At 42.3% G+C, this 14,652-nt stretch overlaps 1 protein-coding gene across 1 annotated transcript; it reads right to left on the bottom strand.

The window, feature by feature from the left end:
- Positions 1–2,368: 2,368 nt before the first annotated feature.
- On the bottom strand, positions 2,369–13,132 carry DHRS9 (dehydrogenase/reductase 9). The gene is made up of 5 exons (XM_065413364.1): positions 13,073–13,132; positions 8,898–9,246; positions 4,978–5,236; positions 3,941–4,104; positions 2,369–2,814 (listed from the first exon to the last, which is right to left on the bottom strand). Exons 2-5 carry the CDS (start codon positions 9,214–9,216, stop codon positions 2,588–2,590), a joined length of 969 nt encoding a protein of 322 aa, XP_065269436.1. The 5' UTR covers positions 9,217–9,246; positions 13,073–13,132; the 3' UTR covers positions 2,369–2,587.
- Between the last annotated feature and the right edge of the window lie 1,520 nt (positions 13,133–14,652).

Raw genomic sequence — 14,652 nt, 5'->3', positions numbered from 1 at the left:
AATTTGATTAAAATGCAATTTTAAATGGAGTATTCTCTGAATCATTTACTATTACAAGTGGCTGCTAGATATTGGTCCAGAATATGGGCCGTAGATGATTCTGTCCAGTTGTTTTTCTTTCTGTCTCAAGCTGAGGAACAAACTGTTAAAAATGGTTCTGGCAATTGGATTAGAATAGAGTTGAAGACCAGTTTTGCATAAAGCTACATGAGTTCAAATGTCTGGAAAAGAGCAATAGGAAAAGTCATAATGTCACTGGGAAAAGTTCTGCTATTACATACAGGCAATTCCATTAACATTGCAGGGAATACAGGCACTTAATCAGAAGCAGAAACCATGTTTTACTTCCATAAAAATATAATAATTTCAGCTCTTTTTTATTAATTACTTTTACCGCAGCAGAGAAAGGAACTGTGGCTTGCTCATTTCCGGTACGTCACTGGCCAAATACTGTTCTCATTGACACTGGAGTAAATGAGGAGTTTGGTTACAATGGTGTTGCTGACAGCAGAATCTGGCCCTTTATATGATGTAGTATAATATATTTGGGGAAGAGCCAGCTGTTCAAATAGCTACATTACATAAGGCACATTTAGGATCTCATCTAGGATCATCTTACCCACTCCCAAAACTCTGTTTATTCCTTACTTTCACTTTCAGATTTCATAGATCTGTGATATCACAGCAGGTGACAGTATGAATGAGCTTCTGAAGGAACTGATGCAAACTCAGGTATAGTTGGCTATATAAATAATGAAGATCAGAGCAGTGGCACTGATGTATTCAGGATTATTTCTATTGTTTAGATACAACTCATTTTCTTTGCTTCCTTAATCACTCCAACAGCCTGGGTCTGGTTTCCTCAGGGCTAGTCTACACCAGAAGTGCTACACTGGCATAGCTGCACTGCTATAGTGCATCTGGTGATGATGCTCTGTGCAGATGGGAGAGCTCTCTTCCATTGGCATAATTACTCCACCTTGGCAAGAGGCGGAAGCTATGTTGGTGGGAGAGTGTCTCCTGCCAACATAGCGCCGATGTGGACGGCGCTTAGGTCATGGTAACTTGCGTCGCTCAAGGGGGGGTGGCTTTTTCACATCCCTGAGTGACATAAGTTATATCGACTTAAGTGGCAGTGTAGACCTGCCCTCAGTGTATAAAATACTTTCCTTTAACATCTGGAAATAGAATTCAAGTCTCCTAAGTGATATGAATCTAAAGATCTCAGTTCAGTTCTGTGGACAAGCAGCACATAAGCACAATCTGGTGCTCTCAGTTCTGCAGAGGCCGAAGACTTGGCTAACATAAGGACCGACTGACCTCTAGCTTAAAAAACCAGCAGCTTTTCCAGGCCTAGGCTAAGGTTATTGGGGTGGCAACATGTGGATGCTCACATTGCAGCTATCTGGCTTATGATTTAAATAAAAAGAGTTTGCTTTCCCACCACTTTGCCTTCATGAGTACAAATATTTTTAAAAGAAATCTACAATAGCAGGCCCACTAATACTCACTGCAGTAAGAATAGCTAAGCCACAGGCATATGTACAGCACACCTCAAATTTGTTCTAATAGGAAATAACAACCATACAATTCTGTTCATGCAAAATATAAATGAACTCAACACACTAATGACTGAATACAAGCTGCAGTCAGAAAGCAGAGTCATACCTTGCAAGCTCCAGAGAAGTTAAATTGAAAACCGGCAATATTTAGACAGGCACTGGGTGGCTTAATGTTTAGCCAAGTCATGTCACAACAACTCACCAGGCCAAAGAAAGCGTTTGGCTTTGCCATTGGCCAGTTTTCTGCCCAATGGGAAACCACTTTCTGGGCAAACCACTAAACAGTTATGACTTGAGGTAATTTTGTGCTGTTCTGGAGCACTCTGGTCATGTCTAATTCGAAAGGAGCCCAATCCTGCAAAATACTGAGCTCCTCCTGTCATGTACTATGTGCCCTCATTTCCCATGTACTTTAACACAAGTTAAAGCCCCCTTGCAGGAGTCACTCAGCACTTAGCAAAACCAAGGTTGTCGTCTCTTTGCCTGGAAATAATTTCATCGAAAGACTGAGGCCTACATTTTTCAGAAGTTACTAAGTGCCCAACTTGAGTGTGGGTACTCGGTACTGACTGCAAATCTGGCATCTTTGAGGTTTCACAAGGTGAGCCCCCCAAATCACTGGTCATTTTGGCCTCTCTAGTTCATATTTTCCAGAATAAAGAAAAATCCTACACGAAATATTGTAAGGTTTGTAGTTGGTGATTTTTGGCCCAATTCCTAACGCTTTATGCACTTAAAGCTAGATGACACATGAAGGATCAGTCACTTCTTTGCAACCTTTCCATTTTTTATTGATTCTTTGATAAATGTGGCCTGACTTATACATAAGATTAAAAATATGGCTATAATATGTATCACAGATTTGAGAAACAGACACTCTAAAACTGTTAGAAATATAAAAAAATAGGTGTCAGGCTCAGTTTGGCTCAGCAGGCACAGGGCTAAAATAAAGGGCTGGTCCTTGTTGACTCAGACAGCTGGGCCATCCCCATTTGAATGGGAAAGTGTAAATAGAGGAGGAGAATTCACCCTGCAGTTGGGTCTGCAAGATCTGCTTTGTTTCTCAGGAGTACAAAGTCCTGTATTGCTGCAGGCATGCTTGAAAGGGGGATCCAAAGAAGCTTAGCATCCCAGCCTGCAGTGTAACGTGAGTGAGGATTAATGCTTGTTAGAGCATGCTCCATACATTGCACAACCAGTGAGAGGTTTGTGTTCTGAAGCATCTGAACCAGCTTTTCTTTCCTTGCTGCATCTGCAAAAAAATCAACGAGGGCTTCATTTTAGTGGCAGGACCTAAAGGAAAGGAAAGCGAATTCTATCCCATTTCCTCAGTGTGCATTTGTGATGGTTACTTTGATTTTCAATTCTGGCATGACTGAGCCAAATGGCACTTGCTGTTCTCCCCAAGCCAAGGAGGAAAAGCGGTCCATATTAAAAGCCAAGTCTGGCCATTCTTATTCAAGCTGAGTAGTAATTTGCTCCCTGAATATTCCTATTGATTTAACTTGTGGAGTAGGGCACTACTTAACCTGAGCAAGGGTGGCAGAACCTGGCTTATGATGTCTGAGGAAAGTCAATTCGTCATTTGCTCAGAAGGAAGAGACAGAAGTAGAACTGAAGGGGACATAGACATTTCTGGTGCCAGGTTCAGTGCTGGTGTAAATGGGTGCAGCTTCATTGACTTGAGTGGAGTCACACCTGCTGATGCCGGCAGTGAATCTGGCTCACTGGGGTGGGAGAAGATACAAAAGGCAGCTGTAGAGAAAGGAACTAGGGGAGGAGAGTGTAGGGAAGTTCCAAGGGTTATCAGATAAGCAGATCCCATTTCAAGATGGATTCAGAAATAATCTATCTATCAGAGGAGCTGATCCTGCAGTGAGCTTTCTGCAGGTGCAGGGATCTGTCCATGCAGAGCCTATTGCCAGAATGAGGCCTTAGGTTTTTTCCATGGGTTCCATCACCATAGTATCTAATAGGAGCAAAGAAGGTTTGTCCTTGGACTATTTGAATTACCAAAAACTGGTAGTAGTAGGAAAGACACACACATTGCTTCCCTCCCCTATCATTTGTTTCTGCTTGTATCTTTGGGTCAAAGGTATGTGCCTATGCATGTTTGTTGTTTAAGGGTCACATGCCAAGCTGAACATTCAAAACTCAGATGAAATCGTAGGCACTATCATGGGCAGAAGGAACAAAATAATGATTATTTTGTGCACAGTCATTCTATGATGTCTAGCATTTTAAGCTTACATTTTTATGTCAAATTTCAGAAGAAAGAGGTTCACTGTAAATCAGAAAAGTCTGGGCAATTTTCCAAGGATCGTGATGCTGCAAATGACACGGGCCCTTCAATACAAAATAATCAAGTAATGTCTCACCTTTCTGTACATACCCCTCTCCGTATTGTTTTCTAATGGCAGGAGGAAGTTGATTCCAAATGGCCTCCCTTTCTTCGATGATCTTTTTTCGATTGGATAGTCCAGTTTTGAACAGCCCAGGTTCAATGCAAGAAACCTTAACTCCGAAAGCTTTCATGTCCCGTCTGCAGAAACAGCCAGTTAAGGATGTCATTGCTATTTTAGACAGCATTGTTAATAGCTGATGTATTTATATCTGCACTCATGTTCTCTTCCTATCTCTGTAGCTCACTGTGCATATTGGGAAGGCCAAGATCAAACTATAAGTAAGTGTTATCTAGTAGTGGGCCAGTGTGTAGAGGTCACAGGGAAGCAGCCACTGTTTTTATTTATTTGAAGTCCTTTGCAGTGATACACAAAGGGGGCTATACACACAAGGCTACAAAACCACACACATTTTAAACTTCAAAAGTTGCCTTTTGTTTTAGTTTTAAACAAAAATATGGGTCATTGCTTCTTTTATCTGAGTTGGTTCACCCATCCATAAGACTGTCTGTCTATTACATGAAGTTCTGCTCTTAGTCCAGGCATTCTGGAATATCTTGCTGTGCCCTGTTTAAAAAACAATCACAAATAACACCCTCCCCCCCCAAAAAACCCCCTACCTTCAAAAAATCAGGGTTAAATGACTGAGAAAAGCACACCTACTTAGTTGAAGAGGCTTGAGGAAAAAGCAATAGTTGCACCCCAACTTTGTTAGGATAACTTTAACCATAACATGCAACTATCTGGCAGGTGTTTCCTCAGGCTAGCGCTTCTGGGACTGCCTACACTTTATAAGTGATCTTGCATTTTAAATTATGCCAATTGCAATGCGTACTGCAGTCATCTAGACTCAGTGTAAATGAGAATCAGACCCAATAAGGCCTCTTAATTCTTAGCTAGACTCCCCAACTAGCATGAAGAGACAGTCACCCCTCTGCTGGGTACTAACTCACTATCAAGTCTCTCAGCATTATCGAAAATGTATTATTTCCTCAAAATTAACATTACTGTACCTTAAACTGTCATTAAATGCTTCCACCCCAAACTTGGAAGGACAATAGCCACCCCCCCAGACTGCCAGGCGGCCTCCAGTGCTGGATATATTTACTAGTCTCCCTCTGGCCTTTTTTACCAAGGGAAGCAAATGTAATGTAACATTTATGAGGCCAATTAAATTAATTTCAATTGGTGCTCTGAAGTGCTCAATATTCAACCAATCTGTCGGCGCTGATGGTCCCATAATCCCCGCATTGTTGACCAGCCCCCACAGACCTGCACAGAAACAAACAAAAAATTAAAGTAGTGATTTAGGAAGCAAATATTCACATCTATGTAACATAAAGAGGAGCCAAACCGACTGAGAACTCATCAAGAACTGTCTGAGAACCAGACGGATTACAAGATGGGCAGGGACCTCTAGATCTCCTGCAGCCTTCACCATTTTACCTGATGCTTGCGTTTCACCACCACTCTTTCCAGGCCACTTCACAAACTGTGTTAACATTTTCCTTTTATGACCTTTGAAGGTGGGCGGGTGGGAAATCTGGGGGCTTTGGAAGTCTGGGGGGCAGTGAGGTGTTAGAAACCAAGGAGTTATAATATTTTTGACACAGCTAAAAGTAAACTATCCAGAATATCAGGGTGGGGTGAGCTGGTCTGGATAATATAAGAGACCTAGACTTGCAACCAAAATTGAAGTCAATCTTTTTGAAAACAGCTGAGAGCACAATAAATGGGAAACATCAATATCATGTGTCCCCCACCCACGATTTCATTGTAGTGGAAGGCTTGCATCTCCTAGTTACAATAATCTCGCAGTCATTCTGTAGACTCTCTACTCATGGCTTCTCTTGTATCTATTTCTGTATTGACAGAGCAGTTAAAGTTGAATTACAGGACTGTTTTAGGCATCTTTTTTGTATGGGTGCTCCATCCAGAAAATATTTATTCCCCAAAGGAACTCCCATATCCTGGCTTCTCTTTAGTCACAGCTATGTAGTATGATAAATCACCACCTAACAAAGGTGATGGTATTAAAATTGGCATAACAGATTTGTAGTTCTACTAGTTATAGGAGCTTCTGGCCTATTTGCTTTCTTAACTCAGCTGCCCTTAGACCTGAGTTTCTGAGAGCTGAGCTCAGGTTTCTCTTTGGAAATGTGTCCAAAAAATTCTTCTGTTACACAGGTGTGAAATTGCCAGCTTTAAAGATTCATAACTTTAAAAATCCTGAACTGATATTTTCAAACTTGGGTTATTTTTTACATTTCAGTGAAGACTTTCAAACAAGATAAGTCTGAAGTTTTGTTCTTCCATCATTTGAGTTATGTGAGTTGAAAGGTTGATATTGACACAGGAAAGTGTATTTTTCGTATCATCACAAAACTCAAAAGCAATTGAACGGATATTCCTCCAACATTACAGAAAAAAAATCACCTTTGGGTTTAGACCAAACACTGAACATTTCAACCTCAAAACAATTTGTTTGAGCAAGTTATAAGCAATTAAAAAGGGAGAGAGGGAGGTTAGCCTGGAAGGTGCATGTTGCAAGTTCCAGGCTGCATGGTTCAAAGGGCCAGATTCTGTTTTATCTTAATTCTGAGTAGTGCTTTTACTCCACCAGTGGCCCCATTGAAATCAAAGCAATCAATCAATTAACATGAGTAACAGTATCAGAATTGGGTCCTATGAAGGTAGCCTCTGGCTAGTTAATGTGGGATTGCATATGAAATATTATTTTATGGCTGGATAAATAACTGATCTAGGTGATTAATACGTAAATGAATAATTTGTTCAATGAATTATGTCTCTTTTCCTGTTTGAAAATGATGCAGTTTGTTGTGAGTATTCAATATTAAAAAATCTTTTAACTCTGCACATAGCTCTCACAGTATAGTTAAAGAACAAAAGGATGGCCATACTGGTTCAGACCAATGCTATATCTATCTCTGAATCCTGTCTTCCGATAGTGGCCAGTGTCAAATGCTTCAGAGGAAATGAACAGAACAGGGCAATTATCAAGTGATCCATTCCCTGTCATCCATTCCCAGCTTCTGGCAGTCAGAGGCTTAGGGATACCTAGAGCTTTGGGGTTACATCCCTGACCATCTTGATTAATAGCCATGTTGATGGAACTATTCTCCATTAAATTATCTATTTTTGAACCCAGTTATATTTTTGGCCTTCACAACATCCCCTGGCAATGAGTTCCACAGGTTGACTCTGTGTTGTGTGAAGAAGTACTTCCTTTTGTTGGTTTTAAACCTGCTGCCTATTCATTTCATTGGGGGACTCCTGGTTCTTGTGTCATGTGAGGGAGTGAACAACCCTTCCCTATTCACTTTCTCTGCACCATTCATGATTTTATAGACCTTACTCATATCCCTCCTTTAGTTGTCTCTTTTCTAAGCTGTTCTGTTCTCTAACAGGGGACTTCGTTCTGAAAAGTGCTGACTACTCTGGCACTGATCCAGCAATGCACTTAAGGATGTGCTTAGCTTGAAACACATAAACAGTCCCATCAAAGTCAATGAAATTCAGTTTCCATTGTGAATATTTGTCTGCTTTCCAATAATGTTCTCCAATATTCACCTAAAATTAGCTGTATCCACAAAAATTCCTTCCAGTGACGCCATCCACTAGAATAGTTGTGGAAAGATACAAAAGGGACAACACAGCCAAATACAAATTTCAAACAAATATCCAGTAGGATCTATTTTGCAGTTTTTATCCATGCCTATTAAACGGTTGCAATTCATGTAAGTGTAACCTCTCCTTGGAGTTTGCTCAGCTCCTGGAACTCTCAACTGAGCCTCCCAGGGTTCCTACCCTGTGGACTATAACAATAATAGCTACCAGAGCCCTCTGACACCATTTCCAAGCATGCTTGGAGTCAGGGGTGGGGATAGAATGGTTTAGGAACTCTTGCTGAGCCCAATAGGGTGGTTTGTGGATGAGGTGATATAGGCCAGTGATGATATGACCAGTGATGCTATGACCAGTGATGACATGACATGACCAGTGATGACATGACGAGTGATGAGCCCATATCATGGCCAGTGATATCATGGGCCGGTGATGAGCCAGGGCTGCTCAGCCCCTGGATGGGGCTTTGTTCCTGACTCAGAGACAAAGGGACCAGTTTTTGTTTCAGTTTTGAGTTTGGGAGCAGAGTGAGAAGCAGAACAACTTAGGGGCTCTTTGATGAACTTCCCCCCCACAAAGGAGAATCTTTGAATTGCTGTGGAATCTAGTGCATGGGTCAGCCAGTTCCAGCTCTGCAGAGACCAGTGTCCAGAGTGGCAGAGATCCAACCCACCAAGACCTCCATTGGACTCCCGACCAGGGAGCCATGACAGGACTTTTCACACCTAGGGGTAAAGACACTGTAAGAGGACCATTTTTTTTGTTTTAGCCAGCCAACAGTGCTACAACACTCATCTCCAAACTCATCCCCAGCATACCACCTACCTGGGATGTGCCAATGGGGGCTAGGAGGTGTTGAGCATGTCAAGAGGTGGGGAACTGGTTGATTTATTCATGTTTTAGTACTTATTAGTCAACCCTAACCCTTTCCTTCCCCAGATCCTATTTTCCTGTTCCCAATAAAGGTCACTGCTGTTATATTGTTATTTTTGGATTTGTCATTTCTTTACTGGGGTTTATGTTGATGTATTTAATTGTTTTTCATGTGCTGGGATTACTTCTTACTAGCAATGGTAGAATTAATGTTCTCCAGGGACAGCAACCTTGTGTCACAGGCACAGTGAGGAGTCATCTTGGGTGGAGACACCAGCATCACTAAAAAGAACTCAGGACCCACCCCATGTGAGGAGAGGGGAGAAGCCAGTTGTTCCAAGAAGCAAGCATCAAGGAGGAACCACAACTTGGGGAGAGGCTACATAGGAAAGAATCCAGATCTTCTGTCACTCACCTGCTGACCCCACTTCAGCTTTAATCCACTCTGCCACCTTCCTAACATTGTCTGGATCTGTCACATCCAGCAGCACTGTTTGGAGCTGCTCTGAGGTTGCTGCTTTTAGCTCCACTGCTCCCACTTCAGTCAGACAACTGGCAAGAACTCGAAATCCTTTCTTGTCAAAAGTCCTTGCTGCCAGATTTCCAAATCCTGAGTCACATCCAGTGATGAATATATATTTGTCTGTGAGATCTCTAATCTTCTGCCCATCTTGTGCCCTCCATCTCCACCACAAATAGAAGATGGCCAGAAAGATGAGGATGTAGAAAAACATTTTCACTAAAGACTTCTAGTCCCTTTTCCCCTGAAACAGAAAGAACCAATGAAGGGAGGCTTTCCCCCACTTTTGTTCCGAGTTTATTTAAACAGGAGAGGACACAGCTCCGTGAAGTGGCTTCCTCAGTGTTCTGCACCTATAGGATTATTGTTTGTATTAAAATGAGGACAAAAGCTAACATAGCAAACATTTTATGATGGGATTCTACAGAATAAAAGGACCCTTGGACACTGCCTCCCCTTTTCATAGCCTCAACTCCAAAGGAGACATAGTTGAGATGTAAACAGTCTAGAGCAGGGCAGCAAAAATGAAGGCTGTATAGAAGGAGACTTACAAGACTGGGCTGCACTCACCCCTTGATTTGCACTAGCACAATAAAGCAACTGGTAGTGCAAGGTCTATGAGGAGCAGGGGTACAGCTGCACAAGCCACCCCCAACCTTCCTCTTTGCAGCAGCCCAAAAATGTGGGCAGGGCCATCATGGAAGGGAGCAGACCAGTACAGCACATCGCACAATGGGGTCCTGATCTATGACTAGAGCTCCCAGGTGCTATGGTAATACAAGTACAAATAAATAGATAATTATAATCACAAATATGCTGATTACTGGGATTATGCATTTCCGGGGATGCTCCACTAGCAGTGCTCCTCCCAGCTGGAATCTAAGACTGTCTTTCCCAGACAGAGTCCCAAAGGAGGATGGTGGCAGTTCTGCCACTTGTCCCCCTCAGGGAGTAAATTTCCCCTCCAGTACATTCGTCCCATGAGTTCAGTAGGGTGCAATTTGCATCCCTGCTCGTTAAGAAGTGAATCTGACCGTGTTGTCTTTTGTGTTTGGTAACAGTCTACCACATTTTGGGATCTACTGCAATAATAATAATAAATAATAAGTAAATAATTAATAATTAATTAATAAATAATTAACAATGGACATACCAGCATTCTATACAATCATAACTTGAGTGAAAAACAACTGGTTGTGCCTCCCCATCTAGGGCCATGACACAGAAAACAGAAGACACAATGAAATAATCTGGGAGACCTGCTAAACAGATAGAAGGTAATGTAGTATTTTTATACACTGCATATAGATACTGCTATCTCACTGCTGCAGGAAGTCATTGCTGCTACGTACAGTCTGGCCAAATTCTCCATCAGGAAGAAGACAAAAAAAACCCCCAAACAGTGCAAAAGCAAAGCACGTGCATTTATCCTGTTCTGTATTGTGGAAGGGAGGGGTGTTCCTTTCTTATCCCCACATGTAATCCCTTTATGCCCTGAAACACAAGGACCCATATACCCCAGACCTTTTGCCTGATTTCCTAGCTAATGTGGCTGCTTGTCAGAGGCTGCTCAAGACAGTCTGCTGCCCTTGGCAAAACTTCATTGTGCTTGCCCCCTCCTAGGACAGTAAATTTGGCCCAGATGCTCCTCCATCATGACAGAAGGGCAGCCAGGGCAAATTTAAGTGAGTGGTGTTGTGACTGGGCCCCCTGGGTTGCAATGCCACTCAGTTTTGGCCTAGCTGATTCTCTCTTATGATGGAGGGCCAGCTGGACCAAATCTGCCACCCTAGAGAGCTGCCCAGAAATCTGCTGCCCTAGGCGGTTTCCTCATTTGTCTATAGCTAGAGTGGCCTCTGTTGCACGTATGTTGGTCTTCATGTAAGTATCTTTGGTGGAAGTGGGTGCAGCCTCTTGCACTGCAAGGTGTTGCACATAAGTGTTGCAGAACAGAATACATACATATACTAGTTTGTGTTGCTTAACTTTGCTGTCCTCTGTGATCTCAGTTGTGGGGAGAGGATACTGAACTAGATAAACAAATGCTTGCTCAGTGTGGTTAAGTATATTTCCTTTGTACTGTAGAACAAGGAATTCTAGTATGTAAACTTACGTATACACAAAAGAATGTTGCATTTTCACTGCCTTTGTCTTTGACCTTTATTCTAATCAGCTTCTTTGGAAAAATAATTCTGGTTTATCATAGTGCAGATGGGTGAGGCACTGCTTGGGGTGTAGAGAACCATGGAGGGTACACACTCTAAGGGTGTGTCTACACCACAATTAAACACCCATGGCTGGCCTGTGTCAGCTGACTCTCTAGGGGATCAGGCTGTGGGGCTGTTTAATTGAGGTATAGATGTTAAGGTTCAGGCTGGAGCTGGGCTTTGGGACCTTGTGAGGTGGGATGGTCCCAGAGCCCAGGCTCCAGTCTGAGCCCAGACATCTATACTGCAGTTAAACAGCTCCATTGCCCGAGCCCCATGAGCCTGAGTCAGCTGACATGGACCAGCTGCAGGTGTTTAATTGCAGTGTAGACATACCCTAAGGTTCTAGTGTCTCTACTCACCTAAGCAGTGTCTCACCATCTACACTACTATTTATGCCTGTGCTGGGGGGAGCTTGCAGCATATGTACTCGACTCGCTGCCATGAGGAGTGTACAGTGTAAACAAACCTTTACACTGAAATTCAGTCTAATCATTTTGCTTTGTTTCAAATCAACATTTTGGAATGAAATTTTTTTCATTTTGAAGCATTGAGTTGAAAGAATAATTTTACATCAAATCATTTCATTTTGATTGAAAATGTCCTAATTTTCTGTTTTGACATTTCCAATTTGAAACTTTTCAGAATTCTTCATTTTTTGTGAAAAATTCTGACATTTTGACTTTTGGCTCCAGTTTGGAATGGAAAGTAATTTTGAATTGTGAAAATGTCCTGTGAAAGGAAAATTCCATTTTTCAAACAGCTAGTACTGTAGTCAGTACTATTATGTTTCTCTGTAAAGTGCATGAAATGAGCTGGCTTTATGTAATGAGCTCCCTACCAAGGTCATCAGTTGTGATAGAACTTATGATGTTTCTGGACCAAAAGCACAGACCGCCACCCATTGATCTGAAGGAGCAACTCCACTGGCTAATGGTGATAACAGACACATACCTTATATGCAGGCAGACACAAGCAGGAGATGGGAGCACACAGATTTAGCCATTGTATTATAGTTACTGTACCTAGCAATTCAACTTATTCCCCACACCAATATAAGAAAATTTCATTTCATTAAATGAAATGAAAATTGATTCTTATCAGCAAAACAGCTTATCACTTGCAGCAAACAATGCCTTTCAGAGAGGCAACTCCTCTCTTCTAGCTGGCAAAGTCACAAATACATACTTTTTCTTAATGGTCAATTTACTTTCTTCAGTTCTGCTTGGGGTATTTCATTTTCTTCTCCAAAATCATGCACTGATGAAGGAAAAATGTTGTAAATATGTAGTGGCATCTCACAGAACAGACATGTCACTTCCGCTTTTTAACAGTAAAACCTCAAAAGAAGTGGAGAGTAAAACCTGTGTTGGACAAAGTGAATACTAAATATCTCTAGCAAGTTTCCTGTGAACACCAAGAAAAAAGTGAAGAGACATATTTTCGTGGTACTATACCTGAACCAGCAGGAGCTTTGGAGCACTTTCTGTGCACAGCCACATTTCAAGAATCTTGCATTTGTGGCAATCTTGTGTTAATAGTATTACTTCTAATCCAAACCGAGAACAACTTTTTTCAGACTCACAGCAAGTAGATTAAGTCCCTGCCTCTCAGTGAGCTCATATGAGAGGGAGAGAAAAAAGTATCCTGTTATTCCTCAAAGTTTCAAAAACAGCTGAAAGTATTTCCCTGGCAACTGTAAAAGGCAAAATATCACAGAACTGGAAACATTTACCAGTAACTCTAAATGAATCAGATTCAGAAAAGTGTTTCCTTTTCTTCCCCTCTATGTCTAAGGTTGTCATGTAAAGAAAAGTTTGAGCAGAATAAATAAAATGTTTACATGAAAAATTTAACTCTCACCTGATTTAGGGGAGATATGGTCTCTGGGAGGTAGCCATTGTCTTTTCTTTCTGTCGCCTTGTTTCTCTGTCTCTGTTTAGGGGAAATATGGTCTCTGTGTGTGCTTACTAAGGAAGTAGTGCTGAACCAGGAAAAGCCTGGTTACATGAGTTTCACAAGTCAGTTGTCATAAACAGCAGCTCTGTTCTGATCATTAGAAGGTTGGATGAGCTCTATTAATGTTTGTTCCTTATTCATGAGTCATGTTTGTTATAGGATACATTGCTGGGTATTATATATTTCACCTGTGCACTCCAAAATGAACCAAAACTTCACTGCTAGTGTAGGTGAGCACAACTCCAGTGACATCGGTGGTTGGCAGCTACTTTGGTTTCAGTGGTTCTTTGATTTGATTCTAGCAGGGCCACACAGAGCTTTTAGGGGACGTGCGTCAAAATCTGAAAATGAGCTCCTCCCACTCTTCAAAAAAATTACCACGGGGTCGGGGGGAGGAAGAATGGTAGGGAGAGTGCACCCTGCAGCAACAGTGTCCCATGAGGCTGGGTCCTGCTCCCTGCTCTGGGCATTGTGACCTAGTGTATGGAGTCCCAGTGCCATTCAGATTTGGCCCAGCTGCCTCTCTGTCATGGTGGAGTGGCCTCCACAGCCAAACTTCAGTGGCGTTGCAGCCCTGTGCACCCAGTTGCAAGGCCACTTGGTTTGGGGAGAGGATGGGGCAAAAGTGTCTCTTACTCCCCCCCCCCCCTCGGTTCCTGGATTCTAAAGCTGGGCAGATAATGAAAAGAATTCACCATGACCATTTCCTTGCATTTAAAAATGAATTTGCTTGGATTGTTCATTTATTATTATTTGTGTTAACATAGCACCTGGATCCCTCAGTCATGGACCAGGACCTGATTGTGCTAGGCGCTGTACAAACACAGAACAAAAATGGTCCCTGCCCCAAGGGGAATACAATCTAAGCATAACATAAGAGACAAGAGATGGGTACAGACAGCCCAATGGGGAAATACAAGGAAACAATGAGACAGTATTGGTCAGCACGATAGGCAGAGGTCTCAGCACACCAACAGCCTAACTGTTGTCAGGTGTTATGTAGGAGTCATAACAAAGGCGGGTTTTGAAGGCGGAGAATGTGGTAATTTTGCAGATGTTTATGGGGCAATCCTCCCAAGCATGAGGGCCAGCATGGGAGAAAGCACAAAGGAGCTTTTAGGGAATTTAACTGGTGGGTGATGGAGGCTGACACCGTGGGCTGATTGGAGTGAACAGTCAACATCTCGATAGTGAATGAGTGATGACAGGTAGGGTGCGGATATACCATAAAGGAGCTTGAAAATTAATGCAAGCTACTCATGTTTGATGTCATAGAGAAGGTGGCTCCAGTGGAGGGACTCGGAGGGGGGTGACATGGTCAAAGCGACAGGCTAGGAGAATGACCTTTGCAGCAGCATTCTGAATGGAATGTAAGTGAGGCAAGATTGAGTATGTCAAGGCCAGAGACAAGGATGTTGCAGTAATCGAGATGTGAGATGATGAGCGCGTGGATGAGAGTTTTAGCTGCGTGGATGGGTAGAAAT

This window comes from Emys orbicularis, chromosome 11 (assembly GCF_028017835.1).
Source record: "Emys orbicularis isolate rEmyOrb1 chromosome 11, rEmyOrb1.hap1, whole genome shotgun sequence".
In the NCBI taxonomy this organism is placed as follows: domain Eukaryota; kingdom Metazoa; phylum Chordata; order Testudines; family Emydidae; genus Emys; species Emys orbicularis.
The sequence above is the reverse complement of the archived record's forward strand: the minus strand, read 5'-3'. Positions and strand labels throughout refer to the sequence as shown.

Excerpts from the sequence above, each read along its gene's own strand:
- DHRS9 (XM_065413364.1), bottom strand. The coding sequence starts at position 9,216 with ATGTTTTTCTACATCCTCATCTTTCTGGCCATCTTCTATTTGTGGTGG. Across the intron at positions 4,105-4,977 it reads GCATTTAATGACAGTTTAAG|ACGGGACATGAAAGCTTTCG; the intron begins GTACAGTAATGT and ends CTGTTTCTGCAG. Across the intron at positions 2,815-3,940 it reads AGAGGGGTATGTACAGAAAG|ATGCAGCAAGGAAAGAAAAG; the intron begins GTGAGACATTAC and ends ATTTTTTTGCAG.